The sequence below is a fragment of the Panthera onca genome, chromosome D2 (assembly GCF_046562875.1).
Source record: "Panthera onca isolate mPanOnc1 chromosome D2, mPanOnc1 haplotype 2, whole genome shotgun sequence".
Lineage (NCBI taxonomy): Eukaryota > Metazoa > Chordata > Mammalia > Carnivora > Felidae > Panthera > Panthera onca.
Window position 1 is genome coordinate 81,140,974 of NC_138349.1, and position 24,594 is coordinate 81,165,567.

The 24,594-nt window shown below is 45.2% G+C and overlaps 1 protein-coding gene across 2 annotated transcripts in view; it reads left to right on the top strand.

Moving 5' to 3' along the window:
• The window catches only part of RNLS (renalase, FAD dependent amine oxidase), a 346,559-nt gene that overhangs the window by 302,861 nt on the left and 19,104 nt on the right, over window positions 1-24,594 (top strand). The window contains exon 7 of one of the 2 annotated variants that reach the window (XM_060642977.3): window positions 24,062-24,432. The exons of the other annotated variant lie outside the window; for it this stretch is intronic. Within the exon in view, the coding sequence (XP_060498960.2) occupies window positions 24,062-24,196 (135 nt within the window). The 3' untranslated portion in view covers window positions 24,197-24,432. Of the gene's footprint in view, window positions 1-24,061; window positions 24,433-24,594 lie in introns of those variants that run through there. 2 annotated transcript variants of the gene reach the window in all.

Consider the following 24,594-nt stretch of genomic DNA (forward strand, 5'->3'; position numbering starts at 1 on the left):
TGGGTCAATGCTAAGTGCATGTTGACAAGGGAGGAAGGGGGATGTTAATTTAGCTGGTATCTCACGTGGAGTGGTTTGGATGCCAACCTTTCTTAAAATAGAGGGAAAAGACACAGTGTAATCTCGTCTGTGCTTTTTAGGCTTCTTGTTTGTAAAAGGAGTGATACGGGGGTAAGAAAAAGAAGTTAAAAGTGCCCATAATAAAGATGAAAAATAGATTGCACCTACCCTCAAGGATTTCGTGGTCCAGAAGTGAAGGCAAAAATAGGAATGCAAAAAAAGGTACAAGGTCAGTGCAAAGGAGGAAAACTTGAGATGGAACTTAAAGACTTGGACCAAATGAATAGCGTGGGGGCTTGGAGGGAAGAGGGGAGAAAAAGAAAAGTCCGTGCAAAGATACAGAGCATGAAATGAGCTGACATTTTGGGGCCCCGAAGGAATCTGATGTTGGAGGGGAGAGAAGACGGGGGCTCAGTGCGGTGAGAGGAGCTGGCGAAGAAGATAGGGGGTCAGAGGCTGGACGCAGGGTGGCGAGCCCAGCGTGGGTCTTCAAACGTGCATTTGGGTTTCCTAAAAATTACTCTTGTGATGGTGTCAGAAGTGAATGGTTGGTCATCTGATCAACAAAATGAAAAGCTGGTTGTTTCAGGAAAGTAATTAAACAGACAAACTCCTGGCATGAATGATTTTTTCTTAAGAGGCAGAAATAAACAGTACTAGATATGAAAAGAGACATTGAAACAGAAAAAGTAAATATTTAAAAATCATGAGATAATCACATGAACAACATTCAGGCCAATATATTTGAAACCTTAGATACACTGCACAGTTTTTAGAAAGCATAAATTATGGAAATTAACAAAGAAGAAATTGACACCGAATAAACCTACAACCAGTAATGGGGCGGGGGGGGGGGGAGGGAGGTGGTGGCGGGAAATGAACTCAATAGTCAAAAATATACCACGGGCAGTACTAGCTCCAGAAGATTTTGCAGACAATTTTTTCCAGAAATTCAAGAAAGAAATAACCCCTGACAAATAACCATTCTAGGGAACAGAAAAGCAGAAAAAATTCCCCAACATATTTTATAAAGCCATTATAATCCTAATGTCAAAGCCAGACAAGGACAGAAGATGACTCAATCTCACATATAAACAGAGATCCAAAAATACTAAATAAATACAAGCAAGAAATACAAAGTGAGTGTGTGCATAAATAGCATATAAAATATATTTTATATGGCATGCAAGGATTGTTTAACATTCAAAAATCAATCATATAATTTATCTCATGGACATACGACAATAGATAATGGAAAACATTCAGTAAAATTCTAGACCTAATCTTAATTAAAAAAAAAAAAAAAAAGCTTTGCCAATGAGTTTGACTCATAGCTGCATGATTTCGTGGTTATTGCATTGTAATTCGGGCAAGAACAACGTAACCTTTGCCCGAGAAAGGACAAGAACGGATGAGGAAAGGACAGAGGATGGAGACAAAGAGAATAATCAGCAGGTCATTTGGAGGCAAATCCAGGTAAGAGGTACAATGTGGAAGGTGGGGAAAGAGTCCACAGTGGGAGTGTGGGAGGACACACCTCTGCAATGAGGATTTTTGCAAGACAGGAGCCCAACAGAAGCTGGTGGTTGATTGGATGTGGGAAGACAGTTGGAAAGAAGAGACTCCCAGATTTCTGGACTAGGTGGCTGTGTGGACCGTAATTCCATTAGTCCAGACAGAAAATGTAGTTTGAAGGCTTGTCTGAAATTAGCAAGACTCTCTTGCCTAAGAAGGAAATAACTCTTGAAGAGAACTAAGTGCCAGCAGCCTGAAAAAAAGAGCTTTGGCCATCACTGGAGCTAAATTAGTATCAGGAGAGAGGGAGAGAGAGACAGAGATAGAGGCAGACAGAGAGAGAGAGACAGCATGCAAAAGAAACATCATCTGCTTTTAAAGGCCAAGATACTACCGGGCCTGCCCAAGTCACCACCTGATAAATGTTGACCGGATGGAACCAAAGCTACTAGCAGTTTACAGAGTATGGAGAAGTAAGGAGTTGTTGCTTTTGAATGAATACCCAGGATCACAGCTGGCAAGAAAAAATAAAGGTTATCTCGGAAGTACATAGTCAATCTGGGGTGAAGGAGTACCTAATAATGGTAATATTTATGATTAAAAAAACCGTTCAGAACAGAACAAAGAGGAAAAGATGTTTCTCTTTTCTTAAATCTTATTCTCCGATACATTTTGCTGTGTTTTTATAAGTAGTTACGACACTTTTGGATTGAAAGTTCAGCTTTGCTCACAACACGTTTGGTTTTTATAGAACAACTAAAACATATCTTGGTCCTCAACGATTGCTGTGTCCCCAAGGAACTGCACCCACGTGCCGGCAGGGACCCGGATTGCCTTTTTCTTTGCCCTTAATTTCTCCAATATGGCCACCCAACTAGATGATAGCCCTGTGCGTCCATTCATTATGCTGTGACCTGAATGTGTCTCAGAATCTGTAGAAACAAGCCAAACCGATCACCCTTTGACTAGGTGTGCGCGAGGGGTCAAGAAAGGTATGGTCTACGCATTTCCGCCCAGGCCGGGAAAAGAACGGACAAGCCCATAGAATACGGGGGGCCGCTTCGAACGTAGTAATACCCCGCTGAGGGCAGCATCAGGCAGCTGCCAAGAAGTTTTGTTAATAGCAAGACCAGCCTTCCCCCAAGATGGTTGAGAATGATGGTGATTTCATTTGGCTTTAAGGAAATTCATTCCGGCCTCGCAGTTGGGTGGGCAGTGCTAGAAAAGTGTGTGGCCCACCTAGAGCTCGGTAATTGTTTCCCAGCTGCCTCGTGCTTAAACTCCAACCTTTGGGACTCCAGATTACAGATGGCATTACCCAGGGACCCAACCCGGATCAGAGGGAGAATGTACTAGAACCCTTTGCCAGGAGCAGTCTCCTGCTGATCCAATGCAAGTGGCAAGATCCACAGCAGGACAAAGGAACTTTTGAAAAGGACTTAAAAAGAGCTCACTTGCTCTGCGGTTAACCCATCAAAGGCATCTTCCTGTAACCCGGAGGGCAGCAGGCCTCAACATGTGCTGGCCATTTGGAAAACAGATTCATATGGAGTAGATCAAACATTTCAGGAGAGCCCCTTGCCTTGAAAATATGGGACCTTATGAAAATCATTAAGCAATTCATTGATATTTATTTGCTTACACTGTGCTTCGGCAAAGCAAACTGGAAGATGGGGCTGAGAACCATTGACCCAGTTTCAGACGCCCTAGTTCAGGAAAGAAGGATTCCCTTACGCGCCTGATTTTAAAAAGCCTTTTAAGAAGACAGCCTACTACACAGCTGGCATGGAAAGCCTGTCTTGGCTCCCTTCAACTGGGTATTAGGTTAACAACCACCTCAAGCTTCTTAGAAACCTAGAAATCCCCAGGCAGTTAGAGGAATTCCGCAGGGCTAAGAAAACCTATGCAATCTCAGAGCTTTAGGCAGAAAAATATTTCCAAACCTCAGCCACTCCCAGCCTCATCAAACATGGCAGCTCCACGGCACCTCAGATCATCCTTCCTTCCTGACGGACCAACCCCTTCTTCATTCGTGGCTCAGGTCCAGGGAACCTGGAAACCAACAAGGAGTAAGTCTGTGTTTTCGCTTTGGTTATCATGCATGAGTTCCTTCTAAACCGAAGCAACTCCACTGTCTGACACAGGGACCTTTGCTTCTTTAAAGTTTAAGGAAGTAGCCCCTCGAGATTCATCAGCTTCCTGGTCTTGACTTCCCTTTTACTCAGATGCAAAGTTCCCATGAGTGGTGAAAGGCTCAGCAGAATGCCATCATTCTTACGCTGTGGGTTTCAAATGATCTATCCTATGGGGGATGCCAACTACATAGTCTCTGAGGCTCTGGGAAGAGAGGGGGAGGCTAGCTCTAGGGACCTGGGCTCAACTTCCCCCAGAACATTACTACAGAGGTTGAAAGTCTGTCCTCAGATATTCAACACATATGTTTTGAAATTCATTAAGTTCCAAAATTAAAAAACAAATGTAAAAGATCCAACATTGGTTCCTGCACAAAGCAGATACTCAAGGAATGCTTGTTGATGGATGAATGTGTTAGCTGATAAATATGAGAAATACAGTCTGTTTTGCACCACATGGCAGCTGAAGCTGCTAGGAAGACATGTGTCCCTAATTTGTTATACGAGTTTTACAAAATGAGTCACCTCAACCCTACCTCTGTTTGAAGACCAACTTTCTTCACAAAGCCCTCCCAGGACTCTCCTGTTGGTCATTTTTGAAAGGAACAACTGTCTCTTGGCTTTGAATTGTCAATTAACTTCTTGAGATCGCTCCCAAATCCATGGTTCCCAAAGGGAAACATTCTGTCTTGTTATTTGTTGACTTACATTGGGTGTGGGTCGGTAACTCCTTCAGGATCCAACGTGGAATCTTGCACAAAGCACATACTCAATAACTGTTCGTGGAGCGATTGATTTGTTCATTGGCGTATACTAGAAATACAGTCTGGTTGCACCATATGGCATTTAAATATCCAGGACACAAAAAGCGTCACTCTCTGTTAATTTTTTTTTTTTTATGAAATTTATTGTCAAATTGGTTTCCATACAACACCCAGTGCTCATCCTAACAGGTGCCCTCCTCAATGCCCAACACCCACCCTCCCCTCCCTCCCACCCCCCATCAACCCTCAGTTTGTTCTCAGTTTTTGTTACTTTTTATAGTCTGTACTGAGAAGAAATGTCCTAGAAGATCTTCTGCGTGGTCTCAAGTTAGCTTCGGACATCAATATTTCAGAGGGAATAATGTGTTTTGACGTGGTAAAGTAAGATAACAGGTATGTAAATATTGTCACCCCCAATATGGCAACATGGCAGTGATGTTTTCTGTTGATTGACGGAGACATTGGTTAATTTCTTTTTTTTTTTTTTAATTTTTTTTTTTAACATTTATTTATTTTTGAGACAGAGAGAGACAGAGCATGAATGGGGGAGGAGCAGAGAGAGACGGAGACACAGAATCGGAAGCAGGCTCCAGGCTCTGAGCCATCAGCCCAGAGCCCGACGCGTGCTCAAACTCGCGGACCGTGAGATAGTGACCTGAGCCGAAGTCGGACGCTTAACCGACTGAGCCACCCAGGCGCCCCGACATTGGTTAATTTCTAATAGGACTACGACTGCCATTTCTGTAGTAGATGGAGGGTTATGACAAGTCCTTTGTTGATGAACTAATTAGGATTTTCAGAGTGTAAGATCTAGTGTTGATGCTTTTCTTAGGAAGGAAGGAAGGAAGGAAGGAAGGAAGGAAGGAAGGAGGAAGGAAGGAAGGAAGGAAGGAAGGAAGGAAGAAGGAAGGAAGGAAAAGAGTGAGGAAGGAACGGAAGGAGGGAGGGAGGAAGGCAAAGAAAGAACAAAAGAAAAAAAACCTCTTTGTTGAAGTATCCACATGTGTGATTGAACCACTTGCTAACTACTGGCATGTACCTATAACAGATATGTCAATACGGTAAAATTAAAAAGAAAAACAACTTCCAACCTTAGGAATCTACTTTGAAAACCTTTCCATCATGAGACATTTTTGTTATCGATGCCTGCTTTGCCCACCTGCATCTTGCTTCCAGGCTTAGAAAAAGCTCACGCTGGGGGTCTACCTAAATCTGAGAACTCCTGAGTAGCGCCCTACTGGTGGGTGCTTCACATGGCATGTTCTTCCCAAAGAAGGCTGAGAAATTGGCCTACGGACACTTGCACTTCTCATAACCAGGACGGTAGCCTCCCTCAAGCTCGTGTGGGCTCTGCTGTGACCCTTCTCACGTGGTCACTCCATCGAGGCAGGGGACATAGGCTGTTATTTGCAGAGAGCCGGCACAGAAGAGGTGCTCAATACCTCTGTGTTGAATAAATGAATTTTCATACCAGCTCTGGAAACAACAGTATGATGCCCGTGTACTGGACGGGAAAACTGAAGTGAGAAGAGAGTAAGTAACTTGCCCAGGATCTTGGGAGAGCCCTCACTCCTGCTCTGATGAGCTCACACAGGGGCCCTCCTGAGAGAAAGCAATCATGTACCTAGTGGAGTAGTACTCCACTCTTCGTTATATCTGGGAGGAGGAGGCTAGTTTAAGGGGATTGTTTCTTAGGGGCGCCTGGGTGGTTCAGTCGGTTAAGCATCTGACTTTGGCTCAGGTCATGATCTCACGGTTCGTGAGTTCGAGCCCCGCGTCAGGCTCTGTGCTGACAGCTCAGAGCCTGGAGCCTGCTTCACATTCTGTGTCTCCCTCTCTCTCTACCCCTCCTCTGCACCTGCTCTATCGGTCTGTCTGTCTCTCTCTCTCTCTCTCTCAAAAACAAATAAACGTTAAAAGTTTTTTTAAAAAATTGCTAAAGAGATGGACAAATATTGATCAGAGGCTACCAAAACCTTACTATCCATGACTTCCTGATTAAGTGTGTAACATCTACATACGCAGCAGCCTGCAGTGATAACAAGAGTTCCAAATGGCACCACTACGAACAAATCCAACACCCGTGTTATAGTGAAATTCCCTACAACAGGATTCCACTCATGCAAGACTTTTGCAATACAAAGGAGAAAAAACAGCAATTTGTTATACGTTAGTCCTATTGGTCATTTTTACTCTCTCCACACATGGGCCCAAACCGCAAATCAATTTAAAAAAAACGTGGAGGGAAAAACAGAGTAGATGAATGGCTTTATAACACCCGCTATAAAGGAAGAAGGCTTGCATCTGGGTGGATGGGTGGGCGACGTGGGCTTGTATGAACTCACTTGACTACATTCTGAATCTTGCAATTGAGACGATAATATTACCCAAGCAGTGGCCATGCACTCATACGGAATAAGAGACTACACGTGAATCACCTAGCACGATGTCTGGCAGGTGGATGTGGGCTTGGTGTTTTGCTCTAGCTGTCCTCGTCAGCCACTGAGACCAGCGAGGTTACAGCAAGGCGAGGAAGCATTATAATCAAATTGTTCTTGCTTGTCTGCTTTGAGTACTACCCGTGTATGACCACGATCACCATTAGTGGCGTTCCTTTCGGATCTATGTTAGGAATGGGATCTATTCCTGTGTGAACCACAACAAAAAAACATCGTCAATTACGTCCTCCCAGCCAAGCACAACCTGATGCAATCTCACCCACCCTACAAAGCTCATCTTGAGGAGCGCCTGGGCGGCTCAGTCAGTTAAGCCTCTGACTCTTGATTTCGGCTCAGGGCGTGATCTCGCGGTTTGTGAGTTCGAGCCCTCCTTCGGGCTCTGCGCTGACGGCACGGATCTTGTTTGGGATTCTCTCTCTCCCTCTCTCTCTGCCTCTCCCCCACTCATGCTCATTCACTCATTCCCTCTCTCTCTCTCTCTCTCTCTCAAAATAAATAAATTAAAAAAAATAAGCTCATCTTGAAAGCCACCTCTGTCACATTTCTCTGGACTCTCCTCCAGGCAGATGTTTTCACTGTGTCTTGAACATCTTAAAAACTTTGGCTTTTACCCCTCTGAGGGTACTTAGCCTGCTCTGCAAATCACACTGCTGTCTCTTTGCCTTATCCTGTATTTGATTTTAAGTCCCTTGAAAGCAGAGATCAGCCTTATCTTTACATTTCTTATGGGCTGAGTGCAGGGCGTCGGGCTCAGAAGCTCAATAAAAACGTGTTGAGTTGCAGCGAATCGTGACCCACCCTGCCTACCAGGCCCTCAGCCAGCGCCAGGGTCCAGCACAAAATGGGTCCTTGTTCTCCCCGCTGTGCACACCCACAAGCATATACTAAACACCTGGAAACATGGGGACACTTAGTTGCTTGGCAAATCCTCCCCCTCCCAGGGCGTCTTCCCTTTGGAAGAGGCTGTTCTGACAGCTGGCCTGCTGCTGGTTAGACGGGGCGCTCTCTGGAACGACTCATCACCGCAGCAAATGGCCAAGTTCGCTGTGCCAGGAACCGAGAAAAGAGAAGGGTCCAAGGGGGAGAGTCTCGATGCCAAGAATGTGCTCTCCGATTTCCAGCGGAGAGGGAAGCAGGGAGCACTGAAGTGGAAGAGATGATGCAGAACGGGCCCAGAAGCCTCCTCCCTCTCCTGCACCTGACACTCCATGGACAGGGGTCTGGGAGAGGAGCTTCCCGTCCCGGGAGGACCAGGGCTTCCCGCACAAGACGCTGGGGCTGCTCTTTATTAAATGCAAATGGTGCCACGCAGCTTCCAGGACTTTAGTGGAAAGTGGATTCCCCCCAAACCCTCAGGACATCTCCCGGTTCCCGAAAGGATTATTATGGTTACTGCTGTTATTACTTACAAAGCCTACATCATTTTTTAAAAGTTTGCTCAAGGTAGAGGAAGCGTAAGCACTCAACTTCCAGAACGTGTTCTTGGATTCCGCTCCCCTCACCAGAATGACATAACCTGTTGGATTCTGCTTGGGCACAAGGCAAAAGGCAACAGGCTTCTCCCTAAAGCCCAGGCAGGGTTGCCAGATTTAGCAAATAAAAATACGCGATGCCCAGCTCGATTGGAATTTTAAATTTTTTTTTTTTTTTTTTTTAACGTTTATTTTTGAGACAGAGAGAGACAGAGTATGAACAGGGGAGGGGCAGAGAGAGAGAGGGAGACACAGAATCCGAAACAGGCTCCAGGCTCTGAGCTGTCGGCACAGAGCCCGACACGGGGCTCGAACCCACGGACCGTGAGATCATGACCTGAGCCGAAGTCGGACGCTTAACCGACCAAGCCACCCAGGCGCCCCGATTGGAATTTTAGATAAACAATGAATTCATTTTTCATCTGAGTGTGTCCCAAATATTGCATGGGACATACTTATACTACTAAAACAATATTTGTTATTTATCTCAAATTCGAGATGAGCTGATTATCCCGTATTTTATCAGGCAATCCGGAGCCCAGGGAGAGTCAGGACAGTCAAGAGATTTTTCACCAACAAAAGCGTCTTTTAAAGCCCCGGCTGAATGGCTTTGGACGACATTTCAATTCAGGCCCTGCATTTTCCCTGGAGCGTGAGCTCGATGTCATGGACAAACAATTGGGAGAATGAACATTCAGTGAACATTCCGCCCCTGCCTTGCCCTCAGCAGCCTGTGGCAAACTGCTCCCCCTCAACCAGCTGGGGAGGAAAAAGGCTTTCTCTTTTAAGATGGCTCTCCTCTCCCCTGCTACAGATTGGATTGTTTCTGGGGTTTGCTGGAGAGCTGCTCGGGCTAATTGCTTTCAGACCACGATCCCACCAGGCCTGCCCGCTGTGGAGGCAGCATGTTGGGGCTGGGAGGCAAAGCGTAGGGGGTTTGGAGTCAAGCAGACTTGGTTTGGAATCCTGCCTGTGCCACGTCGGCCAAGTTGCTTACCCTCTCTGGGCCCCCGTTTCCGCACTGATAAAATGAGGGTACTCGAGGGGTGGCTGAGGTAGGAGTGCCATAAGACGGGAGCACATTCGGTGCTCCTCACCGTGCCTGACATATCATGGCTGCTCCTCTAATATTAGCCACTGTTATTATTATTGTCTGTCTGTGGTATGTTCCACATGGCAGGTGACGTCTGGAGTGGAGTCTCCTCAAACCTGGAGCTTGAAAACGTGGGAACACAGATTCTAGAAGGCCGTCAGGCCCTGCGCACTAGGAGGTGCGACTTGGTGGGAAGATGGCTTCACCGCTGTCCCCGTGGCCCTGCCTCTTTCAGTTCCGCAGCACCTGGCTGAACCACCACCGGCAAGTCAGTGATCAGGTCACCACATGGGTCAGGTCACCATAAGCGTGTATGGGCGGTCTGAAGTGTGCTTTAAGGGATGGGAGAGAAAGAAGAAGGAGAAGGAAGAGAAGGAGGGGGAGATGGGGAGGGGTCTCATAGACTTCTTACGAGGAATCAGTGAAATACTCTAAGTATTAGAGCAGTGCAGGCAGATAACAACCGCTTAATACGTGTCAGCTAATATTCTTTGAGACACCTCAAAGAATGGGCGGGATTTTCATCAACAGAGAAAGGCACTTGTAACTTAAAGAAAACAATCATTGAAGCTATGATGCGGTCAATTGTAAACGTGCGCATGACGAATTGGGGCCTGGTTTTCCAGGCAGTTTTGCTGTGAAAACTTTTGAACAGGGGCTTTGATGTTTCTAGGAGATGCGTGATGCGGAAAATGTTGCTCTTGCCAAGATGTGTAAGATGGACGAAACAAGAAGCCTAGGGTAAGCGGGAGACTCTTAGAAAAAAAAAGGAGGTGGACAGTAATATGACCGTGGGGCTGGAGAGGGGTCGAAAGTTGTGGAAGGGAAGGGGAGAGGAAGGGAGGGAGGGAAGAAACACTGAAAAGATCACTGGCTACCACCTGGATACCACTGGCCAGGAAGAAGAAAGAGCCAAAATTTCAGGAGTAAAAGTCTTGGTTGTTTGTTGTGCAGACCCTGTTGTTTTGTTTTGTTTTGTTTTGTTGTGTTTTGTTTTGTTTTATTTTTTCCTATCCCACATTCCCCATCACCCCTCCCTTCTAACATTTTGTTCAAATATTCACCCTCCTCTAACTGGCCACTGCTTCAGAGAAGATGCATCTATCCTTAGCCCAAGGGGACAGGGGGTGGAGTATTGATTTGTCCAAGACGTCCAGGTGGCTCCATTTTCTTGCCAGTAATCAGACCAGGCATGAGCATATGGCAAAAATTCTTGGCGAAAAGAAGCAAGTGAGCAGAAACGACCCAAAAATGTCCATCAACTAGGGAATGGATAAACAAATTGTGGTATATCAATTCAGTGGAATATTATTTGACAATAAAAGGAGAATGAAATACTGATTCATGGTAAAGATGGAGAGGCCTCAAAACATTATACTAAGTGAAAATTCACACACAAAAGACCACATATTATAGGATTCCATTTAAACAAACTGTCCAGAATTGGCAAATCCATCTAAAGACAGAAAGTAGTTGTCAGGGGCTGGGGTGCAGAGGGACATAGGAAGTGATCATTAATGGATACAGGATTTCTTCAAGGGCAATGAAAATCTTCTCTTTTTTAAATTTTTTTAAAATGTTTATTTATTTTTGAGACAGAGAGAGACAGAGCATGAACGGGGAGGGTCAGAGTGAGGGAGACACAGAATCTGAAACAGGCTGCAGGCTCTGAGCAGTCAGCACAGAGCCTGACGCGGGGCTCGAACTCACGGACCGCGAGATCGTGACCTGAGCCGAAGTCGGACGCCCAACCGACTGAGCTACCCAGGCGCCCCGAAAATCTTCTAAAATTAATTGTGGTGATGGGTACCAATTCTGTGATGGTACTAAAAACAATTGAGTTGTACATTTTAAATCGGTTAATTATTTGGTAGGCAAATAACGTATCAATAAAGCAGTTATTAATTTTTCCTTAAAGAACCAAAAAGAAGACTTCTAGAGAGACTCCTGGAAAACATTTTATCACTCTTAAAAAAAACACACACAGAGAAGAGCTGGCTTCTCTTTCTGGAGGCTGATGTATCTTAATATGGTCACTGGAGCTGCTGTGGATATGAACCTACCATGACAGGACCAACATGAGTCAGAACTGACCTACAGAGCAGGCCAGAGCCCAGAGAAGCACCTAGACTTCTCTTTACAGAAGATAATAAATTTCTTTATATTTTAGGCCAATGGAGTTGGGCTATTCTGTCACGAGTAGCCATTGCATCACCTAGCATTCTAACTTATACAGTTCTGTTAACAGAAATTTTTAGGTCAGGAGAAAGGTCATGGTTTAGTTTTTGCTTTTTTAGAAAAACTATGACATTACATTAATTTAGAGGTGCAAGTGTAATGTGGGTGAAAATTTGAAGTATAGTTGAATATCTGGAGAAAGGGATGGATGGGTGGATGAATGGATGGATGGATGGACAGATGGATAGATGGGTGGATGGATGGATGGGTGGATGGATGGATGGATGGATGTGTGGATGGACAGATGGATGGATGGATGGGTGGATGGATGGATGGATAGACAGATGGATGGATGGGTGGATGGACAGATGGATGGATGAATGTGTGGATGGATAGATGGATGGATGGGTGGATAGATGGATTGATGGATGGATGTGTAGATAGAAAGATGGATGGGTGTGTGGATAGACAAATGGATGGATGGGTGGATGGATGGATATGTGGATGGACAGATAGATGGAATGGTGGATGGATGGATGGATGGATGGATGGATGGATGGATGGATGTATAGATGGAAAGATGGATGGGTGTGTGGATAGACAAATGGATGGATGGGTGGATGGATGCATGGATGGACAGATGGATGGACTGGGGAGTTGCTGAGAGTAAAAATGTTGAAACCCAAGGGAGCACAAAGACAGAGCGCAGAGAGGAGCCTCCTGGACTCTCTACATTGAACAGGCAGGAGAGCAAGAGAAATTACTGAATGATTCTGCAAACAAAGTGGGTAAAGAAGGACGTGGGGAAACTCAGAATGCTATAAATGCTGTCATGCAAGCCAAAAGGGGATTTAGGAAGAAGGGGATTGAAGTGTGGGTCAAATTCCATAGAAACAAAAGAAGAAATAGCACAGAAAATATGTTTAGATATAAAACTAGAAGACCCATGTAAGAAGAAATTATTTTAAAAGGAATTTGAGTGGAGTGATGGTGACAAAGGCAAGTGAAGATATGGGCTGGAGGGCAGTGAGAGGACCCTGGAGAAGTCATGACACCATGTAGGCACCTCCTTACAGAAGTTTGGACTCCGTGGAAAGCATTACTGAATCCCCAATCCCTGGTTCTGCTCCCCTCCCCAGCACATGGAAGATGGTGCCCTTGCAGTTCGGAGGAGACACATATGACAGCTCTTTGGTGAAATGTGCAGCGAGTCACTTCTGAACTGGGGCAGTGAAAAGCCCATGCCTGCATCTTCCACCTCCCTCTCCCTGCCACAGTGGTCATGGAAGAGGCTTCATTGGATAGATAAGAAAATCCAAGACTGAAGACCCTTGATTGCGAGTCACTGAATTAAGGGTAACTACCCTTGAGGAGAGTCACCTGCTCTTCTAGGGGCACAAAGAAGCAACACATTCTTGTCATGCCAAGATGGAGGGCGTGTTTGCCATCATAACCTCATCCTGCCCTTGCTAACAGACAGCCGGTAGGAAGAAAGGTAGCAAAGAGAACCACAAAGTCAAGGATGGGATGTTTTTATTCCAGGTTTTGATTTTTCGTATTTTTCAGGCAGGCGAGACCCAAGCATGTTTGCTAGGAAGATGGAAAGAGTCTGTAGGGAGGAAGGACCCAAAGAGGACAAAACAGCGTCCTACAGAAAACAGAAAATCCGACAATGCACGAGCCCGTTGGTGGGTCTCTGCCCTTCTTCTTCCAGGAAAGAAGTACAATTCCAGGCAGAAGATGGGTGCCGGGAAGGTTGGGCTGGAGAGCGAAGCTGAGGGAGCCTACGCAGTCCACTTCTGAGACAGGAGAGTGGAGATTGGAGCTTGGAACCCATGGCCCTTGATGGATGACTGGCCTTAAATTCTATAGGCATTTCTCAGATAGAATCATTGTTATTTAAAAAGTAAATAGAGTCAGGGCGTCTGGTGGCTCAGTCAGTTCAGCATCAGACTCTCAGTTTGTGAGAGCATCTCACAGTTTGTGAGTTCGAGCCCTGCATTGGCTCTGCACCGCCAGCATGGGACCTGCTTGGGATTCTCTCTCTCCCTCCCTCCCTCCTTCCCTCTCTCTCTCTCTCTCTCTCTGCTCCTCCTCCCCCTCGAAAATAAATAAATAAAGATTTTTTTTTTTAAAGTAAATAAAGTCATGCCCAGAAAGGGTTAAAACTGTTTGGTTCTAAGTTCTAGCCTGGCCCCACCTCCACTGTGTCCTTTACCCAAATTCGTTATTCCATTGACAGGCCAGTGCTGGTCCCCCACAGAGCAACACATACTGTGCTCTCCCTGTGAGCGCACTTGTGATGAACTTTGAGCCACACATCTGCTGCAGAGAAGAAACTCGTATTCCCAAATGGCTGACATTAGCTGAAGATTCTGGGTTCATCTCTCCCGTAACATATTTTTATTAGATAGGCTGCTGGAGAATCAGAGGAGTAAATCTGGCTGCTATGTCTCTATCTCATTACAACGCATGCCCGACTATTGTTCTTTTCATCAGCTTGATGTTATTCTGACTCTTTCTGCAAAGTGAATATTTGAATTAAAACCAGTGTCCATCCATCGTCATTTACCTCCAAGCCATTGCTGTATCTGGGCTAAGGATGTATTTTCACGAAGTCACCACTCCAAGCTTCCTTCTCTGATTTGAAGCAGGGGTTGGCAAACATGTGTAAAGACCCAGAAAGTAAATGTTTTAGGCTTTGTGGGACGTAACAATCTCTGTTGCAACTACTCAACTCTGTCGTTGCCGCATGAAAGCCACCAGCAAAAATACTTAAATGAATAAGCATGGTTGTATTCCAATAAAACTTTATTTATTTAGCAAGAAGACATCAGCTGAACTGACAGATAAAAAACAGCATTTTTTTATATGTTTGTCTCCAAGAAGAAAAAAATAACTGAAACATTTTTTTGGACATTTTATTACTTCTAGACGTTTTATTACAGTAGGATATCGCCCCCTTCTAATATATTACATCTTAAGATTTAGATCTCTCCCTCTCACACATATAAAAAAAAAATAAAGTTGAGGGAAGCAGTAGAATTTAATTCAGGGAAGAGAGGGTTAAGTGACTAAAAATTGTAGAGTGAAAGTATCACTTAACCACAAGCACAGTCTCTTCCTCAGAAACCCATTTACCCAGACATTGAGTTGACTATAAAAGATGCAAAGCAAAAACAAATTTGCTGACCTTCATTTCAGAGATCAAAGGTTAAATTCATACCCTGTAGGATGGTTCTGTGAAATCACTCCCAAGCTGCCTGGTGACACATTTTCAAAAAATATTTCTCTCCAGCTTTATCAAATGTTCTTTGTGTTCTGGAAACACCATTTGAAGTCCCAGCTGGAGCTTGGATGTCCTGAGTCTTAGATAGCTGAAATTCTTCTCCAACTACATCCAGAGGCATGTGGTTAGTTGGGATAGACATTAATTATAGGGGTTCATACCTATAAGCCTAATATTCATCAAAGATCAAAGTCAACGTTTTACACTGAATAACCAAGGATGATATAAACCATGAATAGATGAGAGATAAAATTGTTCACTTGAATGTCCCTGAAATTGAATAAACCTGTCTTACATTGGAATGTCCACCAATGACTGTTCCCAATTTCTTCGTCTCTAAGTATCGCCTCAGAGCAGAACCCCAACGGTTTGAAAATTAGGAAAACTGAGTGAACAAATTAAATTAGTCCAACTCAAAATACGTCTGTTAAAAAACAAAGCAAGCTTTCTGTCTCTTTAGTTGTAAACTCATACAAAACCTTTCAACAGCAATGGTTCACAAAATTCATTTCATGGCAATTTTCATCAGTCCTTAGGAGGCAAAAATATTAGGATGCTGGAGTAGATATTTTATTGATCTAAGTGCATTTCATTTAAAGGACCTTCTTCCGGTCTGTTCCCGTGTTAACTAATCACATTTAATTAATTTTAATTGAACAAGTACTTATTTAGTAAAATAATGTCAACAGCCCTATATTGGCCCCCAGTTGTTTTAAACCACAATTGCTATGGACTGAATTGGGTTCCCCCAACCATCAGTGTGATGGTTCTTCAGAGATACTAGGTCTTTAGGAAGCAACTAGACTTGAATGGGAGACTGGGGCATTGGGGCCCCTCATGATGGTACCCATGGCTTTATAAGAAGAGGAGGAAAGATGGAGACCAGCAAGAAGGTGACATCTTTACACAAGGAAGAAGGCCCTCACCAGGAACCAGATCGGCCAGTATCTTGATCTTGGACTTCTCAGAACAATGAGAAATAAATGTCTGTTGTCTCAGCGCCCCATCCATGCTATCTTGTTATGGCAGCCCGAGCTAATACAACAATTCCATTTTTCAATGAGTAGGGAAGTGAGAAGATACGGGGTGTTCTTGAAACTTTAATTTCTACCACTTGCTGGCTCAGTAGAGTAACAAATCTGGATTTTCTTCCCCACAGAGTTCAGAAGGTATGTCATTGCTGGCTGACCTCTAAGAATCTGAAACGTAAGAACCAAGCTGAATAAGTCTTTGTCTTTTGGGGGCATGAGTGTACCCTCAGGAAGAAGTCTCATCATTGACGGAGTGGGAGGCAGGTATTAGGATGCCTGATTTGTTGGATGGAAACATTGAGAATTGATTTATCCTGCTGTGGGAGACATGAAAATTAAACCCAGTGCCCTCACAGATGGCATTCCACTCATACATCTCACACTTTCGACTGCCGCATGAGGCAAATCAGTGACAATTTAGTAATTGAAGTGTCCAGTAAGATACCCACCCAGGTGACTCTGTATATGTTCTTTATCCTCTCCAAGCCTTCTTAATCTGTGAATGGGCATAATAACATGTCCAATCTCACGGGGGTGGTTAGAGGAATAATAATAATGATGCATGTAACACACTAGTTGAGTTACTAGTATAAAGTAAGCACTCAGTAAATGTTTTGTACTATTATTTGGATTATTTGTTAAAAAGAGACAAAAATGGCTTATTTTATTCATGAAATTGCTTTCCCAAATTTTGAAGCTAAAAGAGAAAATAAAATTGCCTAGATCTTTATCAGTTAAAGCCAGTGGAATGGTTGGAAGCCTTCCATCTGAGATTTTGCTACAGTGTGTGTGTGTGTGTGTGTGTGTGTGTGTGTGTGTGTGTGACGGGTGGGGGAGAGGGAGAGGGAGAGAGATCACAAAGGATGGGGGGAAAATACTATCCTATTGAGAGGCAGAGAGAAAATCAGATGAAATCTTGACCTCCAAATTCTCTCCTGTTAAAAAGCCACCACCAGTGAGATCCCGATAAGGTAATCTGGCAAAGAAAGACTTGATCACACCCTAGGTTTTGGCACCTATCCCGTGACTAGTGAGGCTCAGACACAGGAACCCAAGAGGATTTATTTGCCTGGTACAGAGGGACCTAAAAGGCCTCCACCTCTCCTCAAATATCTCCCAAGGAAGCAGCCTGGTGTTAACAGTTTCAGCCACACAGATACCAAGAGAGAGAAATGACTCTGGACACAGCCCAGAGGGTCTGGTCTCCCATGCAAAAGTCAGGCACTTCTCTTTTTACTGTTCGCATGAAATTTCCACGTGGCTCACAACTCCGCAAAACTCTTCCTTCTTGGGACTGAGTAAGTGAGGAGTTGGGGCAAAAGAGAATCTTAAGTGTATGGTTTTCACTTACACCTCCCCGAAATGGGTGTTGACATATATATATAATGCTGCATATAATTTGGGAGAGTAATCAGATCTCCTGGAGCCCATCGATGAACCCCAATTAAAAATCCTTGCCTTACTGTTATTTTAAACAAATATTCAGCAAGCCCTGAGTGTCAGGCACAGTGTTAGGCACTTTTATATGTGTGTGTCCTTAGATCTCAAAACATTTGTTCTTTGCAAACACTACTGTCCCATTATGCAGTTAGGAAACCAAAGCTAAGAAAGGTTAAACGGCGTGCCCAGTTCTAGGTTCCAACAGTAAGTCTGTCATGTACTTCCTGCATGAACTTGGGTGAGCTCACCTGTTCCTAGTCTCATTCTTAGTTTCTACTCAGTCGGCTTGGGTTAAAACGGTGTTCGTTGCTGATGGTTGAATGTACCCAGTCGTCTGTACTGACCCAAACTGTTGCGTGGCTTAAATGAGATCAGGCACTAAAATATTTTGCACGGGTTCTGGAACATGTTCAACACGCAATCAATCATCCCATTAAAAATTAAAATAAAGAAGACTTGCCTGATGGTTGGAATGAGCCACCGACCTAGATGTCAGTTAGAAGAAGCTGCATGATGCCAAGTAAAACCTCTTTGGATATCAGGAGCAAACATCCACTCAAAGTAGCTCGGAGAAGAAGGAGGTGATTCAATCCATAATAACACAATTTGTCTAGCAAATGGTGTGCTTATACTCTGCCCAGACATTGGGGCATCTGGTGACTGAGACCCACCCACTGCAAGTCATGGTGGGGTACAGCTTTGGAAGATGGGTCTCCTGTACATCCTGGTCTCCAGGAGAAAGGAGGGGTGAATCGATAATGGTCCCTTGCAACTTTATCCCCACCATGGAAAAGAAAACGAAAAGTCCCGTCTGCTTAGAAGGTACATAACCTTGTATTCGTTTTTAAATGAACAGCATGCAAACTCCTGGCTTCACGTTGTGTCCAAGTCTTTTGGGAAACACATCCCATGGTGGTTTGTGCCTGTTTCATACTCGTTTTATTTTATTTGGCAGCAAAATGAAGATCGTGTTTCGAATAAAAGCCCAGTTCTGTCCCTTACACGTTTCATTAAGCATTATATGCTGTTCCTATCCTCTTTTTCCATGATCACGCCCAGGCATGCTTTGCAGACTCCTTTTGTGGGACTAAGTTTTGCTCATTTATACATTTATGGTTTCCTGTAGCCGCAAAATAAATCTGACACATGGGGTTGGAGAATTTGAGGAAGATAAAAGTCCCTTATCAACGCATTGTTTACATTAATAAATTGATACAATTGTGCTTTTTTGATGCTGTTTAGAAAAAACTGTTGGGAGTCCCACAACTGAAATGTTCTTGGAGAGAACAGAAAGCAGGGACAGTGGAGGAGATTATGGAGCCGAGAGTCTAAGCACCAAGCTCTGTCCCTCACAGGCTGTGTGTCCTTGGGCAAGTCAAATAACCTCTCTGGTCCTCAGACTCCCCTCATTAGTCACATAGGCATGACGCTGTTTTGAGCTTGAGCTCACAAGTGTGTTTGAGGACACAATGAGATAAAAGTGACGTGTTCTCACAGAGTGCTTTCAGGATTCGTGAATACTCTTCAAAAAATGGAAGATTCTAGAAGAATAAAAATTTCTCAAGCCCAGAAAACTGAGTAGAGCTTCCTTCTTTGTCACGTGGTTCCCTTCAGCAGTTTCTAGTGGCCTTGGAAGCAGATGGATCTAGACCCTTTGTGCTAACTTTGCTCATTCAGTTCCCCACCATCTTCTGGACAGACCCTGTCATATTTGTCTTTCTTTTTTATTATTTTTTTTAACATTTTTATTTACTTTTGAAAGACAGAGGCAGAGCAGAATCAGGGGAGAAACAGAGAGAGGGGGGAATCCAAAGCAGGCTCCAGGCTCTGAGCTGTCAGCACAGAACCCCACACGGGGCTCGAACCCACGAACCATGAGATCATGACCTGAGACAAAGTTGGACACTCAACCGAATGAGCCACCCAGGCGCCCTGAATATCATTCTGATGGTTCTTGGATCAGTCTCAAAAGGTGGATATTCATCTCTAATGGTCATTTAAAAATGAAATTAGTCAACCTATGTTAGCCCCTGTTGCATCAAGCATTGTGCTAGGCTGTGATTTTATAAGAACAAAAACAGCAAAAACAACAATATACCAGACAGTCTTGGAAGTACTTAAATCAATGATCTTATCTGATATGCTGGACGAACTCAAGTATAGACTGCTATGATTTCCCCGTTTGATGAATTAAGAACTGGGGCAGAGAGAAGTCAAGCAGCTTCTCAGAGGTTAAACAACCTATTGGTTGTGGAATCAGGCTGTGAATCCAGAAAATAACTAGAAGCTTCTCCCTGATTCCAAGAGGCTTATAATCTACTTGGGGGGTTGTATTTCACATTCCACTAACCGTCCCAGAATGACACGTCCCAGCCTAGTGCTGTGGGTTGGGGGATTCAGATGTGGGTTTGACCATTTCTGCCTATTTCTTTTAGGAAACAGGGCTTCAAAGAGAAGGTAACAGTTGAGTTGAGTCTTAGGCATAGAGCCCCGCTGACCAGACCTCCCTTGTCACCACCCTTCACTTGGGCCCACCCATCGAGGATTTTAGATATGATTCCTACCATCGTTTTTAGCAGCCACCTTGGCCTGGGTATCAGTGAATTGAAGGAAAAGAATAAAAAAGAAAGGAGAAAACCTCAGTCGAGTGGTCAAATACTTAGTGCTTTCATAATACCACAAACCAGCATGCAGCTTTCCATCCGGCACGATTCCCTTCAGGCAACTCATGAAAGCTGAGACCCTGGGGGTCATCTAGGTCAATGACGGCAAATAGATTTTATTTCCTGTGCCAACTCTAATCGACTGAAGGCTCCTGTTGGAATATTGGGTTTAGAAGGATCCAGGGGCTGTCAGAGATCGAAGGAAAAAGTGCCACAATCGATTAGCGATGTCTGATCCGGACCCAGGAGCAGGGAATGATGGCTCGATTGCCACACGCATACCAGACGGAGTCTGACCCACCACGTTTGTTTTACAGAAGAGGAAATAGGACTTTGAAGTGAAAGGTTGAATGCCTCAAAATCCCTTAGCAGGTTAGTGGCAGAATTACCTGGTTTCCAGTGCTCTTTCTGTAACACCTCAACTCCTGGCAAGTGGTAATTGGCGATCACAGGATCAGCAGCAAACACCAGCAAGCAAATTACATTATGCTTCGTACAGTATTTGTGTGAAGTGCATTTCATTCTAATTCCTTGAAGGCTGATGATCCGTGGAACGCCACTCTATTCATTGGAATATCTGATTATTCAGAGCCTTCCCCGACTCTGCCGGTAATAGCAAATCACCACCTCCTCCGGGCAAGTAGCAATTTATTCCAGACAAGAGGAAAGAAGTCAGGTCAAGGTCTTCCTTCTTTTTTCTAAAGGGCCAGTGACACACGTTTTTGTAGCCATCCTGTTTGCCGGTCTGACCTGGGCTTGTCAGTAAAGCCAGACAAAAGAAAACGCGTTCGAAGGAGTGATGTCTCCCTAAACAGCAAGCTCAGCTGAGCGAAGCCTTGGTGGCCAGATTTCATCATGCCTAAACATTCCCGAAGTCTGAGCTCATCAAGACGTGAATCCCAGGGGTAGTTAGGTAGAGGGGGAGAAAAGAAGGCACGGCCAAGCAGGGGAACTGCATTCGCCAAGGCGTGGTGGCGAAACAAAGTGGAGCCCTAGGTGGGGAGTGGGGAGTCTGGGGGCCAGGTGAAAAGGAACCACGAAAGGAGACTGGACCTCGTGGTCATATGGACCCCCAACTCAGCCCTGGCTCCTTCAGGATCCAGCATGCTGTGCAACCTCTCTGGACCTCGGTTTGCTCACGCATCACGTGTCTTCCAAGATAGTATAATTACATCCCACACTTATACACAGTGCCTGGAATTTGGTAGGTGTTCGACAAATGGTCAAGTCAAGTAATTAAAGACTATACTGGCCCGTTATATATTGTAGGGGGCACAGTACTTCGAGGGATGAGAAAGCCGGAGTTCTTGGTCCCAGTTCTGCCTCAGCACGGGACCTTGGACCCTCGGCCTGGCACGTAGTAAGCCTTAAATAAATGTTGGCAGAAGGAATGAATGGGTGAATAAGAAACCCCCAGAATGATTTTACAGAAATAGGTGGGCCCCAGTTTTCTCATCGATCTAAGGAAGACTGGTCTCCCCGATCCCTTTAACCATAATGTTCTTTTGGTCTGTGTATTTCTCACCGATGCTCAACCCCACCGTGAGCAGGGCCCTGTCCCCTCCATGACACTGAAGTCCCAGGGAAGTTCAGAGAGTGCAGTGCCTGACCCCAGCAGTCTCTGGGCTAAAGCATACCTGAAGATTTGACCCTGACCATGAGATGGCCTACGATGCCTGGCCCCTTCGTGGAGCTGCCTGCAAGCAAAGAAAAGCGGATTTCAAAGCAAAAGCCAGCGGAGGGGGAAAGCGAGGCCTGGGGCTGTGTTCCAGCCACACTCATGGGTGTGAATCGCTGTCACCAGCCCCCTCACCTGTGAATCAGGGACCACGGGCAGATGGGTTTGCCGAGTCGTGAGGGTGCCGGCTCGGCTCAGGGACTGCCGTACTCTTCCGGGCTTCCTGTCCCCGAGATTCCCCGGGAGGGTGGGCTCAGACCCCCAAAGGGGGCAAAGGCACTGAGGAGCAGGGAGACCGCACCGTGCACAAGACGACAGTTCAAAAGGAAATAGCACAAGCTGGAAGTCATTGATGTGCCTTTAACGCTTCAAGTATGCCTGCTTTTGTTTATTTTTTAATCTCACAAGTCATAGACACTGAATGCTAAGTCAGGTTTCGCACGCCCACCCCCGCCTGTTTGGTACTCCAGCTTAAAAGGAGCTTTTACACAGCCTTAAAGATAAAACTTCAGAGGGCCGTGCCCAGAAGGCAGGGAAGGGAGCCCTCTGCCATGGCGAGGGAAGTGGCAAAGGCTGGCCGGTCAGCCCTCCCCAGAAATGAGGTCAGATTCCGGAAGCCGCATAAGGTAGGAACCAGGCAGCTAAGCTTTCTGGGAGGTGATAAAAGCAAGGAGTCAGGAGATGGGAGAAGGAGAGGGGCCGGTTTGAAATGGACACGGTACCCATAGGAAATCACGGTAGGTCTCTAAGCAGAGGAGGGACAGCAGGAATATTCCGCCGATGAAAGATATTTCCGGTATCTTCTCTTGCTGCAGCTTAGAACAAGGAATGGGGCGGGGCGGACACACTGACCTATTTGTAGATCAAATGCAGATTTGGAAATAACAACGACAGGACTGGGTTATAACTTTTCTAACATGACATTTTATTCACATAACAAGAATGTTTTTAGTGTTATCCAATACCATTTAGTTATGTATTCATTTACTCGATAAATAATTATTAAACGTCTACGAAGTTCTCACCCTTTTGAGAGATACAGGAGAGGAAGAAATTGATAGTGTCGCCAACGCAAGTGTGCAAAAATGTGCTAAAAAGAAAGAGAAAATAAGACGCAATTGATTTCCCACGGGGAAGGGCAGCTACTATGTGATCCAAGCAAGCTGTGGCAGGAGAATCCTTGAGAGCTGGGCGGTCTAGACAGGGCAGGTGATGGGCAGTGGGACTGGCGCAAAGGGAATATTCCAGGCCCGCCGAGGAGAGTGGCAAAGATTCGAAGAAATGCACGATTAGAAGGTTTGAAGGACATGGGCTTCTCTGAGGTGGAGGGTTCGAGGGCTTTTCTGAAAACAAAGGGGCATCCTTGTTGACTTCTGAGACCGAGTGCCTCATTCTACGTGGTCATTCAAGACGTCGAATCTGGTGGGAATATTCAAAGTGGGTCAGAGGTTGAGAGTTGAGGAGGGACAGGTCAGTGTGGGCCTTCTCCGGTGACCCAGAGTCGGAGAGACAGAACGGGAAGGCTGGGTCAGGCAGAGCCTGTTGTAACAGTGGGGTTCCCGTCGGCCCTTTCAGATAGTTCAAGGCCCACCCAGCCGTCCAAGTTACGCAAAGACCGAATCGGACACCCGTGCTCGTGCCAGGAAATGGATACTTCTGGTGCCTAATGGGAGCCTAGAGAACAGAACAAAACCCCAGGACAGTGTGCCTCCCACCTGCAGCCCACATCCCGGCATCCGCCCGCCATCGTGGAAAAGGGGGATTAATTTGCTGCAGATCGTCCAAGGCCGGGGCTTATATTATTCATTTTTCTTGGAAATGTCTGAGGTTCCATGATCCCTCTCTAATCCCATATGCCAGACTGAGCTTATATTTTCACAGGCACAGGGCTGGCTGCCTTGGCCAACATCCACTTTAGGATCGAGGCCGTTCCGCCGTCCGGCCCGCCCCCCGGAGGCCAGCGTTCCCGCCTGGTGTCACCAGTTAGTCCCCAAAGCCTAGCTCTCTGGTGCTCATCACAGCGCAGGAAAGCAAAACATAGGGTGTCTTTTATTTTTTCTCTTTTCTTTTCTTTTTTTTTTTAATTTGAAAACAACAAGAGAGTTTCTCTAACATCAAACTCAATTAAGTTTCCAGAATTTAGGAAAGTCCTAAGAATTTTTATTTTGTGATAAGTTATGAAAATTACATGCAGAGAGTCTCCACCACTTGGGTTTCTCTTTGTAGCCAGGGCCCTCTGTTTCATTTTCCTGGAGGGCTTATAATTTATTCTATTATTTCCTAATAGGTACCCAGGATTCCCTGCTATGAACCGAAGGTTTGTTGTCTTTCTGTATCTAATAACATTCGCGGAGGGAGGACCACTCTCTGCCACTGGGAACACAAGATGTTTCTTTGGGTTTTGTTATCTTTCTTTTTTTAAAAAATGTTGCAACATAAGCCACAGGTCTTTTTCATGTTCGTGCTGATGATAAAGTGATGTCTGCAAAATGTACGAATGCATATTCTTCCAGAAGCCCTCTAATTAACTCAGTGCCCCCCATGTCACTCCTGTCCCTGACTGCCCTGTAGTGTTGATGTAGTTTGTCGCCTCGACCCTATTTTTTGGCCACTGGTGACAGTGGGCATTATCTCTCAATGTCACATCTTGAGAATGCAGCCTGGCAGGGGAGAGCACGACGCTGGCCTTATAAGTGCTCTAAAAAGCTTACTTAATAACCACCACAAGTGGATGTCTGAAAATCGGGACTGGTCCTGCACTCTCCCACCCACCCGCCTAATGGGGACCCACTCTTGTCCCAGTTACAGGAGCCTCCAGGC